This window comes from Camelus bactrianus, chromosome 6 (genome assembly GCF_048773025.1).
Source record: "Camelus bactrianus isolate YW-2024 breed Bactrian camel chromosome 6, ASM4877302v1, whole genome shotgun sequence".
NCBI lineage: Eukaryota > Metazoa > Chordata > Mammalia > Artiodactyla > Camelidae > Camelus > Camelus bactrianus.
Window position 1 is genome coordinate 852089 of NC_133544.1, and position 18144 is coordinate 870232.

At 63.7% G+C, this 18144-nt stretch overlaps 1 protein-coding gene across 4 annotated transcripts in view; it reads right to left on the minus strand.

Moving 5' to 3' along the window:
• Positions 1 to 16452, minus strand: part of PACS2 (phosphofurin acidic cluster sorting protein 2) — a 57751-nt gene extending 41299 nt beyond the window's left edge. For 2 of the 4 annotated variants that reach the window (XM_074364844.1, XM_074364847.1), the window contains exon 1: positions 16264 to 16450. In XM_074364844.1, the coding sequence (XP_074220945.1) occupies positions 16264 to 16382 (119 nt within the window). In that variant the 5' untranslated portion in view covers positions 16383 to 16450. Of the gene's footprint in view, positions 1 to 16263 lie in introns of all 4 variants that reach the window. The other 2 variants (XM_074364843.1, XM_074364846.1) reach the window with 2 other exon arrangements.
• Positions 16453 to 18144: the final 1692 nt, after the last annotated feature.

Consider the following 18144-nt stretch of genomic DNA (forward strand, 5'->3'; position numbering starts at 1 on the left):
CGTTCGTGCGGGGCAAGGGAGTCACTCCGCTGCTGGGCAGCGTGCCCCGGGCTGGCCCACCCGCGGGGTCGGGGCGGCCGCCGTAAACGTGCACGTGCAAGCGGGGCTCCAGCCCCTGTGCCACTTTGTCTCAGTGATCTTCTGACCCTGTGGTGACTCTGTGTCTGGCCTTTTGAGGGACTGCAGACCGCTTTCTGGAGAGGCTGCCCCACTGCATACCCCACCAGCAACACTCGCCTCGCGGCCCAGAGCAGATGCCAAGGACCACTGCAGCTCACAGCCTGCGAAGGGTGAGGAGAGCTGTCATGGGTTTCTGAAAAATGCCCCAATGCCTGGGATGGGCCTCGGAATAGGACCCTGACTCCCACCGTGCTCCAGGCACCCAGGATGCCACGTGTGGGGCTGTTTCTGTGGCCCCAACACGCTGACTGTGTGTCCTGTGGGAGGGAGAACCAAGGGGCCCTTTGTCTCCAGGAGCTGACCTCTCTGTACAGTCGCGTGCCTGCCCTCGTGGGCACTGGGGCGCTGTGATGGCAGGTGACCAGGCAGCCCCCACCCCGGCCTGCCTCCTGGGGTTGGCTGGCCCAGGAGCAGGACCTGGTGCAGGCAGGGGAAGGCCACACGCAGCGCCCCACCCCGCCCGGCTCCAGGTCCACGCAGCTGGGCCACTGCACGGCTTAGGCGCAAAGCTGGGCCATGCGGAGCTCTGCACAGCAGCGGGCGGCCCAACACACTTGCTGTAAAAATGATCCAGCCTTGGTGCCTGTGACCCAAGCAGCTCTCAGGAGCAAAGCCTATCCAAGGCCAAGACCTCTAGTTCCACTCGCACCTGTGCCCTGGCCCCCTTTCTCCGGCGGCCTGGGGCAGCTGCCAGCTCTCACCGGCCCAGCTCAGCTTTCGCTGGTGTCCGAGCCTTATCTGGACACGGCTGCTTCCTGCTAATCAGGAGAGAAGGTCAGAGGCAGTGTCTCTGGCAGCCGGTGGGGCTGGAACAGCCCTGCAGGAAGCAAAGGACAGGCAGGCACTTCAGCACCAAGGCCGGGACCCCCGGGAGGGGTGGAGGCCACCTTCCTGCTGCAACAGAGGCCCCCCGCCAGGGGACCAGGGCACAGGGAGGAGGGGCAAAGGAGCCAGCCTCTCAGAGGCGGCAGTGGGCCTTGGGAGCCAGGGCCAGCATGGCCACGGGCATGGAGCAGCTGGCTGGTGGGTGGGCCTGGCCGAGCACGGGTACCCAGTAGAGGCCATGTCGGCCCAGACACCTGCAGAGAGCACCGTGCGTCTGTGGCGGGGAGGGACCCAAGGGGGTTGTGTGGACAACACTGGGGTGCACGCACAGCCTCAGCATGGGGCCTGGGACCAGCGAGCTCCAGCTAGCCAGCAATGGGGCGCATACACATGGGGTCATCAGCCATCACGGGACCTGGGCCTAGCCAAGAGGACACCCGTCCTCGGGCCGGCCAGGCCTGTGTCCTCCGCCCTGCTGACCCAGAGGCCCCAGGCATGCGGGCACACCTCATCAGCTGCTGGAGGGGAGCCCCACGTTGTCCCGGCAGGAAGGGGCCCCTGCCCGGCACTTTCCTGTGGGTGAGGCTCCTCTCTGGCGGGGGCGGCACAGGCCAGCATGGGGAGGGCGGGGGCAGAGGACGGCCACTGGCCGTAGGCAGCAAGGACACTGGGCTGAGGGCAGTCCCATGTGGCCCTGCTGTAGGTGGGAGGCTGTGGGCTGGGTGACTCACAGCCAGGACAGCAGGGCCCCAGCTGGCCGTGAGCCCTGGGGTCTGCCTGGACAGTGCAGGCCACGGCCTTCCTTTGGCTTCTCTGCCAGAATCTACTGTCTTCTACTGCACACCTGCCTTCCCATGGGGCAGGGGGCAGGGGTCAGGGGTGTGGAGGGTGAAGGCACACTGGGGGGTGGCCCTGGAAGGAGGCACCTGTTCCCAGCTCCTGTAACATTCAGCTTTCCCAGGGGCTCAGCTAGCATGCCCTGACCTCACCCCTGGCCTGGCTGGGCTCAGCCAGGTCCCCAGGCCACTCTGGCAAGGAGCCAGAGCCTTCTCTCTGGGAAACCTGAACCCCCAGTCCAGGCAGCAAAGATCAAGGACAGGCTCCTGCGAGGGCCAGGAGGAGCGGGGCCCCCGGCTGACACGCAGGGCCCTCGTGGGCAGGCTCGCAGGAGGGACAGAATCGGCTCCTGCTGGGCGAGAGGCGTGGCTGTTGGGGGGTGTTGGGCGGCTCTAGGTCATCAGACGTCGAGGGGTGGAGGGGTCCAGAGCAGCTGGAGCTGGTGGGGAGCAGGGCAGGGTCCGCACGTCTCTCTGGCGTCTTACAGCTAGGGGTCACAAGGACCCCGACCCGGCTCCCAGGCCCGGAGCCCCCGCCCAGCACACAGCGCTGCAGGCCCCACTGCACACAGGCTCCGCTGGCCTCAGGTCCATGCAGGGGAGGACGTGCCCACGGGGCCTGGGGAGGGGATGGAGGGCAGCAGGTATGTGCACCCTGGAAGACCTATGAGGGGAGAGACGCATGTGTACTGTACCCTTGAAAGCACCGGGGAGACGGCAGGAGCCACAGACTACTGATCCCCCAAATTCGTACGTCAAAGCCCTAAGCCCCAATGTGATGTTATTAGAAAGAAAAACTTGAGGAGGTGATTGGGTCATGAGGGTGGAGCCTCACGAATGGGATAAGTGCCCTGATAAAAGGGACCCCGGAGAGCTCCCTGGCCTCACCCACCACATGAGGTCCCCGCAGGGAGACATCACGTAAGAACCAGGAAGACGGCCCTCATCAGACACGGGGTTGGGGCCCCACGGCCGCCAGAGCTGAGACAGGGCGAGGGGGTGCGGGCCTGTCTCGGAGGACTTCTCAGCTAGGAGTCAAGGCCCCTCCCCTCTGGGGGGGGTCACGGGTGGGGCCTGAGGGGCAGAAGGACAGAGTTCTCATCCAGCAGAAGGCTGAGCCCTTGGAATGCGTACCCAGGGTCTGGGCCCCCAGCAGGGCCCCTGGACTGCTGGGCTGCACCTCCACCCCTCCCTGCCCCTAGGCTCCCCACACAGAGGCCCCCCCCAACCCAGCGAGCCCGGGAGGTGCTGGAGGCCAACAGCCATGGCAATCCCACACCAGGCTGCTGGGGCAGAGCCCACTGGGCAGCGTGCTGCCCTCACTCCCACCTGCAGCCGCCTCTGGCCAGCAGAGGGTAGGCACCACCAGCCTGGGCTCCATTCAGGGGTTCCCATGTGCCCTGGGGGCCCTGCTGCACAGGTCACCCTCAGACAGCCCGCCTGCTGACACCCACGATACAGGGAACCCCGCACACCAGTGCCAAGGATGTGTGGGCAGTCATGGGACTGCTAGGTGTCCGAGGGGCTGCACGTGTGGCCCACCCACGGAGCTGAGTGTGGTCCTTCCCGGGCGGAGCCCCTCAGTGTGACACCCTGCACTGGACACGGCAGAGCCTGGAGCCGAGGAGGGGGCCCGACATCTAACCAGACCCCAGTGGGGATTCTTCCAGACGAGCAGACACGGTGCTCACACCGGGCAGACACTGCATCCTGAGGAGGAGGACAAAGAAAAAACACATCTGAACAGCCAGAGAACACACCACCCGCGGAGGAACCGCCGGCAGGCTTATTGCAAAACCACCAGAGGCCTGGGGACAGACTCTGCCCCGGCCCCTCGGTCCCCAGGGTGTGAGGGACGGGCCATAGAGGACTGAGAAGGGGGCGCCCGGGTGGGGGCATGGGGGCAGGCAGGGGCACATGAGGAGGGGCGGAGCTGGAGGCTGGGGGGTGCAGAGCCCTGCACGAGGCCCCCACTTTCTCAGGAAGGCGGGAGGGACGCCAGCTTCCCTTCAATGCCAGGAAACCTCACTTTTTCAGTAAATGGTAACAAATGACCTAGAAAACAGGTTTCCTGGAGGGAGTGAAAGAAAACTTCCAAGGAATAAATGACCAAAAATGACAAAGGACAAGCATAGCGGAGAAAAGACGACAGAGTGAGCACGGTACACCATCCGGCGCCGACACGCGGAGGCGCCCGTGTGGGTCTCCAGCCGCTACTCCTCCGCACCAGAAGGCAGACGGCACGCGGGCGCGGGGACGCCTGCGCGCAAGGAGTGGGGGATGTGCTTGAGGAAAACGCGGGATTCGGGTAAAGGTGACAAATGACCAAAGGGCTTGTCACCAGGAAGTGGAACCATGGCAGCCCCGCCCCTCTGGGATCAACCGGAAAGTAGAAACGCTGTGACCCAGCTGGGTGGTGACCTGGAGGCACCAGCGGCCACCCTGGGCTGCGGGTCCACAGAGAGATGGTGTGCCCAGCAGGCCAGGGCGAGTCACAGAGGCTGCACGGCAGGACCCCTCCATCCCAATGCCCCGCCATCTACGTGGCCTCAGCTGGAGCAGATACCCCTCTAAAGTGGAATCCCAGGAACCCCATGGCCCTCCTCTTACCCCAGACAGAGCCAGCCCCAGTTCCCATCTCAGCTGACAGCCTGTGGGCGCCCCCGCCCCACCTGGGTCCCACCCTGCTCAGATCTCCACCCAGACCACCGCCCATCTTTCAGCCTGCCACCTCCAGTGGCAGATCCACCTGTCAGCCCACCCAGCCCCCACCTGGGACCCCTCTCCCACACTCTGGCTCCACTTGGGGCATCTGAGATGCTGGCCACAGCCCCAAAGAACTCTTGGCATCAACTGTTCACCGAGGTCCACTTCTTGGGCCGACACCTCACGTGCCCTCCCACCCCTGCTCCATTGCTGCTCTGCTGAGAAGCAGGTGATCTGAGGAGAGCTGTTTCTCGCACCAGCCAGCACGCAGCCACCCGCTCCTCCTGGTGCACCCCCGCCACACGGCACACAGATGCTGACCCCGAGCCCCTCTGGCTGCTGCAGCTCCCCCTCTCCCAGACAGCCACCCACCCACCCTCTCCATCCCTGTCTCTCTCGACCACACCCGCCAGGCTCTGCCTCCACTCAAGAAACTCCGGCGCAGTCCCGAGGCAGGATCCGCGTGCACGACACACCCCGTCCATGCAGCTAGCCCTCCTGGAAACACGGGGTCTCAGGCCCCTGGCCAACTGGGACATTCTATCCTTAGGGGGCCAGGGAGCCCCAGCTCCCAGGGCTCGACCCTCTTCTCAACCCACACCACTGCACTCTGTACGGGCAGGTGCTCGGCTATGGTGGGGCTGTCACCACACAGGGGGCAGTGTCACACCAAGGTCAGCCCAGTGGTCAGGGGCACCAGCCCCCGGGCTCAGCCACTTCCCACCACGGGCACAGTGCTTACTCCTGGGGGCCCCACTTCCCAGGCGCAAAGCTGCCACTGTGTCCGTTTAGGTGGGTCCTGTCTCACAGCCTGTTCTCCATGGAGGAGCCCCGAGACCCCAAGAGGCAAGGAGGCAGAGTTGATGCCAGTGGAGCCTCTCCTCCCAGGGCAATGATACCGTGGACACTCGCTCCGAGTTCTGGCCCTGTTTGGAGTCAGTCTTCTCGTGTGGACAAGGCACCAGGTGCGCCTGCTCGTCAGGGTGAGCTCCTCATGGACCTGCAGGCTCACTTCTGATGAGGGTGCCCCAGACCCTGCCGGTCACAGAAGATGCGGGGATGGAGAGAACGCTGCAGGCGAGCACCCCAGCTGTGCCCGAGCACAGCACTGCCTGGACCTCGCCCAGCCACGGGGAGAAGCCCTCTGAGAGGTTTCAGGCTCTGAGCAGACTAGAAGGCTCTGGCCACTTCCCTAACCCCTCAGTGGTGCCACCCCCACCCACTGCGAGGATGCTCGGGCCCCTGGGCCCCTGACACCCTACACTGCAGAGACCCAGTCAGGGGTCCGAACACCCTGGACTCTCCCAGGGCCCTTGGAAGCCCGGCGTCCCCTCCTCAACCGTCAGCCAACCTGGTCCCCAGGACGTCCAGGTAGCAGGTGCCAGGGAGCACATTTGGAATGTCGACGGAAATGCCAAGCCAGTCACAGGCACGTGAGAGAGGCAAAGAGGGGTGAGGATGGGGCCATGTGGAAAGGGGCTGCAGCCCGCCAGCAGTGCCCAGGCCCCTGCCAACCACAAGCGCACCTCCCCGGAGGCCTTCGTCGAGCACCCAGCTCCACAGCCGCCCCCTCCGCAAACCCAGCACACGGCATCACGGCCGCTGGCCTGGGGAAGGGGTGCGGGTCTGCCTGGAGAGGCCTTCCGGGACGGCATGGAGCCAGCCACGCGCTGGAGGACAGTGAACCCGACGCCCTTTCTCTCTTGGTTGGTAACACGTGAAAACGGGGCTGCCAGGCTGCCTCTCTCTGAGAAAGGCCTCCTCCTCACTCTCGCCTTGGGGGTGGCGGGAAAGACGCCCCAGCAGGAAGGAGCTCCCAAGGGACTGTCTTCTGCTCGGTCTACCCAGACACGCCTTCTTTTACTCCTAGCACAAAAAGCTTAATTGGAAATCCGACTTGTTACCCACTGAGCCCTCATTTAGGGGAGCTGCTTTCCGTGGGCAGGCGCTGGGCTGAAGTCTACGCAGCCGTCCACCCTCTCCTCCAGCCCGTGCTCGCCGCCCAGGAAGCTTCATATAGGATGGTGGCACTGGGCTCCTATTTTGGGTACAGAGCAGGCTCCACGCCCCGAGAGCAGCGGCTGGTGCAGCGGCTGTCCCATCCCCGCGGGCCTCTGTGGTGGGGCCGAGGGATGGAATGTCGGCCAATGCTGAGCCAGGCCCCAAGGCCCCCCCACCCCCCGGTGGGGGGTGGTTTCTAGCAGGCGTCATTGCTTTTCTCGAGGGATTGGTTCTCCAGGAGGCCAACAAGAGTGGGGGAGACAGGCATGGTGTCCTCTCCGCGGGTCAGGGAAAGGGCTGAGTGTCCTGGCCGCACGGGGCCTCCCTGCAGACTTCCTCCCCCTCCCCGGGGAGGCTGGGGGCCCCCTGTCTGTGCCAAACTTCTCCCTGAGAACGAGCATCATCATCGCCCCCAAGCCAGTGAGTCTTCCTGTGCCAGGCTCGCATCTGCTGACGACACAGACCTGGGCCACTCCAGTAGGGCCCCAGGGGCTCAGTCGCCAGTGGTCCTGTCCCCTGCCCAGGTTACTAACGAACAAATGTCTGAAACCTTCGAGGACCTGCCAGAACCAAGGCCCACAGGCAGGTGCTGGTGCTGGCGGGGAGTGGGACAGACACCCCAGACGGCTGAGGCCTCAGTGTCCCACAGGACCCCAGCTCTGCTCCGGCACAAACCCAGGACTCCACGCTCAAGGCACTATCAGCCGGAGGAGCCGGGACCCTGTGCCCCTCAGCATCATAGCGCAGGCCCACTGCCCCCAGACCCCAGGGGCGTCCTGGGTTGGTGCTGACCGGCCCCGATGCCCACCCCTCCTGCCACCTCAAGCTCTCACTGCCAGGCCGCCCGCCTTTCCTGTGCCCTCTCCTCTGGGAAGCCCCCTTCTTCGCCCTCCCGCCCAAGAGCTCTTCTGAGTGGGGCCCCCAGCCCGCCCCCCGGCCCCGCCCTCACACGTCTCTCTGGGGTCAGGGCAGGCCTACCCTGCAGCCCCAGGTCGGTTTTCACTCTCAAAGCAGACGCGGCCCACAAATTCATCACGGAGTCCACCAGTGCCCTGTCGCTGCGCTGGACAATCTGCAAACACACTCCAGGCCCAGCTCATCTCCTCCCAGAGCCGGGCCACCAGGAAGGCACACCAACACGGGGCACAGTGACACTGTCATTCTCTGCTAGCTTCCACTTAAAGCAGAGTGAGTGTCGGAGCCCAAGCTGGAATCCAGAGAGCCAGAGTGCGGGCAGCCAGGGTGGGGCTGGAGTCACTCAGCACCCCCAAAGGGACCCTGAACAGGGCCAGTGGCAGTGTCCTGGCCACAGGGTCACTCACAAGAGCTCAGAACCCAGGACAGGGCCTTACAGCCAGAGTTCACACTGCCCTCCCACCCAGCGCACCCAGCTTAGAGGCACAGGGAACACGGGACCCACCCCCACTCCTCTGCTGGGCCCCACCCCAGGGCGCCTGCAGGGACTGCCCCCGCCCCGCCCCTCAGCGGCCAGGATGCCCACCCCCAGTGCGACGTGGGCTTGGAGACGCACTGTGTCCACTCCCAGGTGGCAGGAGCCAGCCCCACGCGAGTCTCGACACTCCCAGGCAGGAGGAGAGCCCCCTGCCTGGGTTCAGCAGCAGGGACAGCGGCACTGGCTGCCGGGAGCCGCAGTGTGGTGACGCCATTCTCCAGGCTGGGGGACACCTGCACAGAGCCGTCCCTCACGCCACAGCACCTGGGGCCTGGGAATGCAAGCTGTGCCAGAAAAGCTCATCCAACTCTCTTACATCTAAAAACAGGGAGGTCCTACCTAATCGCGGTCCCGTGGAAGCAGCAGCATCAGTGCCCCCGGCAAGGCCGGCCGCAGGCCTGAGCTGGGAAACAGGGTTCAAGCTCAGTGAAAGATGCCAGAGCCCAAGGCCCCTCCCCGAGGGTCTGCCCACTGGGGCATCACCCAGTCCCCACGGGGACCATGTGCGCCCTACCAGGTCAAGTGAGCCAGGGCAGAGGCTCCCAGCACCAAGAAGGAGGCACACGGCCCAGGCAGGGGACGTGGGGCATGGGCAGACGGAACCCAGGTCTGAGCAGAAAGCAGGGCCTCCGAGGGTCTCACCACTGGCCTGGCCCAGGCAGGAAGTGCACGGCCAACCCCTCCAATAGGGCTCAGCCTTCGTGGGGGCAGAGGGTGCAGTGAGACAGAGCCTGAGCCCACACTGCTCACCTCCCACCCACGGTGTGTGTGCTGCGCTGCACCTGCGGGGGGTGGGGGCAAGGGGGGCAGATAGCTGCACGGACACCAGAGACGGGGCCCGCTGATGGCCAGAGCACGAGACAGAGCAAGACCCAGCCCATCTGCCGGCGGAGGAGAGGCCAGGCCAGACTCTTAGCCCACCCAAATCTGTCCGGAAGACTGGGAGGGCGGAACCCCACTGCACGTTGACCTGAGCCCCTCCCACAATCACCACCTGTCCTGGCCCTTCCACTGTCCCGTCATCGGGACAAAGGTGCCTGGGGCCAGGCCACCAGATGTCTCCCAGGACCTATCCTGGCCCAGCCATGCAGGAGACCCTGGGCTACGACCCTGACCTCCAAGGGGCGGACTACCAGGCCTGCAGAGCTGGGCACTGAGGGTCCACCGCCGCTGAGAGGGGCTCCTGCAGAGCCTGGCTTCTCAGCCCACAAAGCGCAGAACACTGGGCACTGCCTCCCTCCAGCGGCAGGCGGGCAGTGTGGGGCTGGAGACACTTGTGGATGGAAAGGGCTGGACTAGAAACTCTGTCCTCCAGGACGGGGATGTCCTCGCTACGCATCACAGCCTTTTGCAAAGTCCTCCTTGGCTGAGGACGCACCCGTGACAACCCGCCTCCAGGGCAGCAGGGAGCCCAGCTGCTAAATAGGCTCACAGGCTATTTTTAGGGCAACTGCCAGTGCCCCATCTAGCCACCACCGAGCAACCAGCACAGGCAGCTGGGAGGGGCCGGCTGCTCATGAACCCTCCACCCTCTGCATCCTGGAGTCCAAAATACTCAGCGCCAGCAGCAGCGACAACTGTGAGCCGATCTCTAACGAGACCCGAAGCGCAGGGGCCGTCTGAGACGTCTGACGGGACTCAAGCCATGCGGCAGGAGGGCATGCTGGACTGGGCGGCCAGGGTGGAGCTGCGGCGCCAGCCCACATGGTGTTGGGGTGCTCCCCACCCTGCCATTCTCTTCCCACCTGCCCCTGAACACCCCATCTCTGCGAGGGGTCATTCTGGCCAAGCCCTGTGATGCCTGGACTTCCAAAGGAGCCTCGAGATCAGACTTGCTGCCTCCACACGCCCATCACAGGGCAGAAAGACTCCTGTCATTTCTCCAGACCGGCCCCCCCCGCACCCACCTGCACGCAGACGCCCCCCTCCTCATCTGACTCCCCGGGAGGAAGCGGGGGGCCTCGTTTTGCAGCCCAGGCCCCAGGAAGAGAGAAGCAGGCAGTGGAGCAACTCGGGGGCCCTCCTAGCCGTCCGCAGGCCACTAAGCACCAAGTGAGGCGGCACCTGCCGCCTCCTTCCACACAAGAGCCAGCTCAGGAAGACAGGGTGCTCATGGCACGAGCCCATGGAGCTCTGGGCACCTGGAGACCCGTCCAGGTGTCGTCCAGGTGTGCGCTGGGGCTCCACGCCGCCCAAGCGGCCAGGCCTCCCCAGAGACGCCCCGCCCCCAGGCCTGGACGGCCGAGGTCGGAGTCATCAGCCTCTCCCTCGATGCAGCCCTCATCCCGCAGAAGGAGCCCACTCTCAAAGCCCTGCACCAGCTTCCCAGCCCACCTCCCCCTGTGCACACGTCCAGCCCACCGCCCAACCAGCACTGCTCCCGAACACACACCTGCAAAACGGAGGAGTGACCTCTCAGTGCTCCCGAGCACAGCGTCCTGCTCGACACCAGGCCTGCCGCCAAGCAGCTGCCCCACAGACCCTCCTGAAGGCTGGGGTGCAGTGGGCCGTGGACAGAAGCAGAAAGGAAGGCTGTGAACTGGCCCTCGGTCCGTCTCCGCAGACACCAGAGGGAAGGGCGACCGCACATCCAGTAGTGTTCTGGCCAAGAGGAGGCAGATGAGGCAGAGGCCCCACCTGAAGAGAAAATGCCCGAGAACTTTCTGGAACTAATGAGAATCATCAACCCACCAAGTCAGAGAGTCCAGTGACCCCCACTCGGGCCCAAGAAGAGCAATCACACCTGCACGCAGTCGGGGGTCGGGGGGGGGGTGCTGTGCCACCTCCGGCGGGAGGTCAGGCCTCCCACCAGCCGCGTGTGACACAGGAAGGCCTCCCCGTAGCAGAGCCAAGCGCCAGGTCAGGGCAGATGCCGCCAGGCTCCACAACCCGCAGGACAACCTCCAGGCCCAGGGCAGACGTTTTCAGATCCGCTGAAAGAATGGTTACCTGCAGACCCTCAGTAAAAGGAACCTAGAGGTGAGCTTTCAGACAGAAAGAGGGGGAACGATGCCAAGTCCTGAGACGCGAGAAGAATGAAGAAATACAGTGAGGAGCTCGAGGTTAACCAAGTATTAACAACACAAAGCAGTAACAGGAGCCCCACACAGGCTTAAAATGCAGACAGACAAACTCACTAAGCCAGGTCAGCTGAGCGCGGAGGGGCTGCGGCAGAACGACGCGCTCTCGGGTCCCGAGTCGCTCAGGAGAAGCACAGCGAGGCCCGCAGCGCGAGAGCGCGCACCAGTTACCCGGCGACCCCCGGCCAGTGACACGGCAACCAGCGCCAAAGGGGTGGGGGAGATGGAGGAAGAAAGAAAGTCAACGCACAGTAAAGGAAGACAAAAGAGAGGAGTAAACGTGAACAGTGTAGGGACAGCAATCAGCACAGACACAGGGCGGTGGCCGTGGCCCGGCGGCAGTAACTCGCACAAACGACAGTGGCCGAATGCCTGTTTGAAAACAGAGCTTGTCAGACAGAATGAACGAGCTCCAGCCCACGCCGAACAGCCGAAGATGCAGCTGGAGTGTGAGGACATGGGGGAGCTTAAAGAAGAAAGGTGGGGAGAGCTGTGGCAGGCAGTCTCCAAGAGGAAGCCGGGACGGAGAGCCACGCTGCTGTCAGACCCGCTGTGGCCCAGAGCAGACAGGCCCACCGCGTGCCCGGGGGAGGAGGCAGACCTGAGCCCGCGGACAGCGCGCCGCCGCCAGCCAGGCCCGCGCTCCTCCTCGGCGCAGACGGAGCGCATCCCGGCTCTGACTTCAGACCCAGCCACGGAGCCAGATCCGAAGAGCTGCGAGGACCCCGCGTCGCCCTGACTCGCCACCTTCTCTGACGGCAGCACAACCGAGTTAGAGTAACGGGAAAAAGGGAAGAAATGGATTCCACAACCGAAAAATAACGAGGGAAAAACTCCATGTTTGGATATCAAGAAACTCTGAAATATCCCATACGTTTAAGAAAAAATAACGGAAATTTTTCAAAACATGTTGAACTGAACAATTCTACATTTAATAACAGCTTGGGAAATGCAGCCGAAGCGTTACTGACTCCGCAGCTATAAAGTCTTACGTGAGAGAAAAGAAGGAAGAAAAATAATGAGCTATGCATCCCTCTAAAGAAATTAGAACAAGAATAGCAAAGTACAGCTAAGCAGCAAGAATAGAAGGAAATAAAGATAAGGACGAATATTCATTCTCAAAAAATGGACAGACCACTGGTGAGACAGGTCAGAGCGCAGCTGTCCACCTGCACAAATGCTCAACGTAAAGCATTAGAACGGGACAGCTCTACAGCTCCCACAGATCTAAAAAAAAAAAGAATACGAGGAACAACTTTATGCCAATAAACTTGAAAAGCTGGACAAAATGGACAAATTCCCCAAAAATTGTATTTCCAAAACTAACTCAAGGTGGCGGAAGTGTCCTACAACCATGAAGGACATTGAATCAGAAGGCAGGTGTACCTCCCCCAAAGGGACTCGGAGTTCAGGTCACTGTGCAGGTGATTTCTCCCAAACAGCCAAGGAACGAACAGCCCCAGTTTCACACACACAACGCCGTGGAAGAGCTCATTCCACAGGGTGTCTTGGCACCAAAATTTGATTAGGGCAGCAGCTGAGCAGATTTCAGACCCTAGACAGAGATGCAAAGTCCTAAACAAAACCTTAACCTAGACCTACCAGTGTACAGGAGGGTAACAGGGCAAGACCACGCTGGAACGTTTCCAAGAGTGAAAGGTTTAACTCTGGATGGTCCCTTGGTGTCACTGACTGCACCAGCGATTACAAGGAGAAGGACCACGGCAAGCTCTTAGGTTCTGGTGACGTCCAGCATCCATGCACAGAACGGACAGACTGACACCCGAAGGAGAAATCTCACACGACCATGAGAATGGCTACACGTAAACATGGCAGGGATGGCTGGCAGCCACAGGACGGGCCGCACGTCAGAAAGCTGGCAGCTTCTTGCAGAGCGGACACCCCCCCCCCACGAACAGATCGCTCGTTCCTGAAGAGAAGTGGACACATGGCCCCCAAGCCCCGAACCCAGATGGCCACGGCAGCTCTGAACACATCAGCCCCGGACGCCCACCAACGGCAGGTTCGAAGCTCAGGTGTACGGTCTGTTCCTAAAACAGACACCCCGCAACAGGAGACGGAATCACGGGTCGCCGCGGGTGGCGCCCAGAGCACACAGCTGCCAGGACCCACGCGACCAGCCGAGGACCCTTCCGCAAGCAGGACCCAGACCTCCACGACCTCCCTCTTTGGGCAGAGGACGTGGACAGGCAGTGGCAGAAGGGTGTTAGTGAGCAATGGCAGGTGCAGAGGTGTCCGAGCTCACAAAGCCCACAAACCTCAAAGGGAAGAGGAATCAAGCAGGAAGAGCAAGGGTCCAAAGTAACCAGACCCACTGAAGTCCGGGGGTCGGGGCACAGGAGGCCGATCCGGGAATGCCAGCAGAGGGACACGGACCAGAGGCCGCCGCGATGGGGCGGTCACCAGGCAGTGGCACTGTCTGGAACCGATCCCTCTAGGACGTCCAGGAAACGGAGGCCTGCCTCCTCATGTCAGCCCTGCGGGCCTGGCTGGAGTTCCCGGGAAGAGCTCAGGGCTCTCCCGCCACCACGGAAAGGAGAGACCAGGAAACAAGACTGAGGCCAAAGCCAGTATCCTCGGGAGGCACCGCAGCCTTCCCCAAGACAGGCAAAACACGCATATCATCAGAAGAGGGCAGTTTCAATACAGCCAGCCGAGAAAGGGTTACCGTCTCCCAAAAGCTGCTGAGAGTCCAGTAGGGGGACAAACAAAGGAGAAAAAATTTCGGCAAAAGAGATGAACAGGAATTTGGCTTACGAGGAAGTACAAGTGGCCTGTGTTAGTAATCAGAGAAATTCAAATTAAAACCACAATACCATTTCACACCCACCGAGCTGGCAACAGTTGGAAGTCAGGCTGTGCTGCCGAGAAGCGGGGGCGGTGGGCACGCGGGGGGTGGGGGTGGGGTCCGGCTGGCAGGAGCACCCTGGGAACCCTCCTGGTAGTAAGCCGCCCTAGCAGCACAGCAGGGGCTCCCGATGACCGGAGACGCCCGCAGAGGAGGCTCGAGAACGCCCACAGGGCACGTCCGGCCCAAACCTGGAAGCAGCCACAGGTCCCCTGACAGAGCAGAGACTCGAGCTGTTGCCTTACAGGGGCCACCACACATCAGCTCCATGCCGCTCAGAAATGCACGGACTGGGCAAGAGTGAGCTGTGCAGACCAACGAAGAGTGGGGTCCCTTTTACGTAGTCTCCAAACGAGCAGAACAAACAACAGCCCGGAGGCAGAGCAGGGACCGTGCCGGGGAGGGGGGCTGCACCGGGACAGGTAGGTGGCATTCGTATAACCGCTCGCTGTTCTGTTTGTTCTACCCTGAAGCTCTTCACCCACCCCACACCCACAGAACCGCCAACACCCAGTACTGTCCAGCCCAGCCCCTGACATCCTGCCCCACGTCCTCCCCATCACACCAGAGTGGACTTCCTAGACCAGCTCTATGGGGGGGCTTGAAGGACCCCTCAGTGCATCCCCCACCTGCGGGCCACTTCCTCCAATGAAAGTTTCGGTGGAGCCTCTGGGGGGCACTGGCCAGGAGGGGCAAGAGTGCCCTCAAGGAGCAAAGTGAGAGGGCAGCCAGCCCAAGAGGTCCGGGGTGGGGGTGGGGATGACGCCGGGGGGAACAGACAGGAGGAGCATGGGGGTGTCCAGGATGACCCTTGGCTATGGGGACCGACACTGGGCCAAGTGCCCAGACGGGAAGGGGAGAGGAACCAGGCCTGGGGAGGGGTTTCTGAGCTCCCCTCAAGGCCCGGGCTTCCCGAGAAGAGGCAAGCAGGTGGGTCTGAAGTCCTCGGCCCCAAACCCTGGCCAATGCTGACCCTCAGGTCTCAGGTGGACACTGCATCCTCGGGGAGGCCCCAGCCATGTCTGGGAGCACCCACCCACTCCACTCGGCACAGCCAACACCCTGAGCTGCCAGCCCTGCGCTCCGGGAGGGCAGACCCTGGAGCCCCTACCACCGGCTCACACACCTGTTGAAGGAGCAGGGCAGACGGTGCGGGAACCCCTGTCCACTTCCTCTGGTCCCACCAGTAGGTCTCCCCAGGGACAGCTCCTCCTTGTAGCCCACCTGCAGCCCTCCCGGCCCCGCGACTATCCCAGAACCAGGCCCCGGGGTGAGTCTCTCACCCTCAACCTCAGAGCTTCCTGAGCAGGGACCACTGAGTCAGGAAGAAACCTGCAGAGCTTAAAGCTGGCAGGAGAGACAGGGAGCCTGCTGGTCTGGGTAGAGTCAGGATGGCCACAGCACGGCCTGGGGGTGAACCTGGTCCAGCTGTCACCACTGGGGACTGAGCGCTTCCCCACCAAATGGAGAGGGCAGTGACTTTTGCGGTGCCAAAATTAACAGCATGAAGCAAAGAGCAGTGTTTATGTACAAGGAAGTCCCTAAATTACAAAGCACGGTGCCAGCAGGTAAAGGGTGGCCACCCCGCCAGCAGGGCAGCAGGGGCAGAGCCAGTCCCTCAAAAGGAGGAAGGATGAAGGCGCACAATCACGGTCCCAGGTCCCAGACTTGTGTGTCCTCTGGGCACTGCGTGCCCTGAGAGCGACTCCAGGCCGCTCCAGCTTGGAAGCATGGCCGCACGCGAAAGGAGGTCTATGGAACCGGCGGAGAGAGGAGACACTAAGTCATCTCCACCGGCACCGCATCGGTAGGCAAGTGCAACGATGCCAGCTGGGAGCCAACCAGGTGAGCAGCTGGGACAGCCTCGGGGGACCGCGGGGCCTGAGAAACCCGGCGCGATTCTTCCGCTGCACGGGACGCGGAGCTCAGGGACCATCCTCGCCTCAGGGGCTGCTCGCAGGGAAGGCGCGTGCCCGAAGTGAGGCGCAAAGGTGACGGCCGGGGTGGGGGCCCCGAGTGGACTGTCCCGAGTGGGGATCCCGGAGTGGACGGCTCGGGCGCAGGCCCCGGGTGGGGGGGCCTGGCGTGGATGGTCCCCGATGGGGGTCCCACGGTGAACGGTCCCGGGTGGGGATCCTGGAATGGACGGTCCCGGGTGGACTGTCCTAGCTGGGGGCCCCGGGTGCAGGTCCCGGGGTGGGCGGTCCCGGGTACAGGCCCCGACGGGGGCCCGGGCGCGAGGTCCCCGGTGGCCGATCCCGGGTGGCCGGCAGGTGCGCGAGGGGACAAAGCGGCGGGCGGGCGGCGGCGTACCTGGGCACGCAGCTGGGGCTGGAGCCGTCCACTTCCCAGGTGGCGAACAGGTTCATGGGCACCGGCGTGTTGAGCGCGGCGGGCGGGCCGGCCAGGCCCAGGCGGCCCCGCTCGGCCATGGCGCCGGCCCCGCCGCTCCCTCGGCGGCCTGGGCTGCGGCCGGGCCGCGGACGCGCGGCGGGCGGGCGGGCGGGCCGGGCGCGCGGAGGGCGGCGGCGCGGTCACATGGCTGCCGGGCGGCGGGGACGGCCGGGCCGGCGTCGGACAGGCCCGCGGGCGGTGACCAAGCTGCGGCCGCCCCGCCCCGCCCCGCCCGCGCGCGCCCCCGCTGCGCGCTCCCTTCTCCGACGGCGCCGCCGCCGCCGATTGGCTGGGCGTGCGTGCGCTCGCCTCCTCGGTCCCAATCGCGGACCGCGGTGCGCTCACCGGAAGTGAGGTTCGCGCGCCCCCTCCCGCGGGGGCCGGGGGAGGTGTCCCCGCCCGCGGCCCCCGGGAGCGCGCGTCTGCGCCTGCGCACAGGCCCCGCCCCGCGTGCCGCGCCCCGCCCCCTGGGAGGGGCTGGAAGGGGCTGGGAGAGACCCCTAGGGTCCGCCTGCCGCCCAACGCCCCTCGAGATCCCCAGGGAGCACTTATTGTCCCCCTGCGTCTGCCGGGACTCTGCGCGTCCCCGGCATCCCGGTATCCTGCGCATCCTCCGAGTCTCCTCCCGTCCGCGCACTCCCCGTGTCCCCAGGCGCCGTCCTGTCCCCTGCAGTCCCCTGTGTCCCCCGCACCGACCCCTAGACCAACGGGCCTTCGCGCCTCTCATGTCCCCCGGAGCCTCGCCCGCCACTTGAACGCTCCTTGTCCCACCACGGTCTCCTTGTACCCTTCCCTGCACCGATTCCCTTGGCAGACCGCCGGATGGGGCGTGAAGCAGGAGGACCAGGGTCGCGGGCGGCACAGCCCCCTTGCCCCCTGCCCCCAAGGGGTTCCCGCCTGCGGACCCACTGGGGTGCCCCGAAGGCTCACTGTGGAGGTTGGTCCTCCACAAATCCCCTCTGGAGTGTCCTCTTTCTGCCTGAGCTTCCTTATTATCCAGCAATGCCCTTTCTGCGGTTTGTACACATGACAATGGACAAGAAGTCTGGGGTCAGTGGTGGTTCCCGGCCGTGGGGCTGCACAGTGAACTTGGGGACCCAGGCCAGGAGGAGGCAATGACCAGAGCTACCTGCCCGCTGGACTCACAGGGCAGGGAGGGTCTGAAAAGACCCTAGGAAAGAACATCTAGGTTTGGGGCGCAAGGAGGGGTCCCCTCCCCCTATCCTTTAGGCGGCGGTTCTGGTCAGTCACCAGATCTGCTGTTGAGGGTTAGGAGAAGCTTTTCTGGCATCTCTTCTGTTTCTTCGTAGCCACAGTATTCACAGTTGCTTTTCTCTCTGGTTCCTGTCTGGGTCTTGTTGTCTGTTGAAACAAGCCCAGCCCAGGCAAGCCCACTTTCTCTCCCCGCCCCCTCTTGGAGTTTACCATCCCAGCATCCCTGTTAGCCCTTTCTCCTGCACAAGACCCCAAGCGGGCTCCCTCCTTTGTAAGAGCTTGGCCTCCAGCTATGCCTCCCTATCTGGAGCTGCAAACAGCTGTGGCTGCTTAAAGCCAGGGTGGCACTTTGGAGAGAACAAGAGAATCTGTGTTCCCCACATGTTCCTGCTCCTTTGGGTGGTACAGCTGAAAGCCACACGGGGCTGTCTGTCCTCCGCCAGCTGGCTGGGTATTGTCTTACATGGCCGCCCCTGCCAGGCAGAGTGCCTGTGGGTCTCAAACCTATGAGATGGGGCGGGGGATGTTCAGAGAGTGGCTGGCAGCCCCTGGGAGGACAGGCGCCCACTGACCTCAGCACTTGGC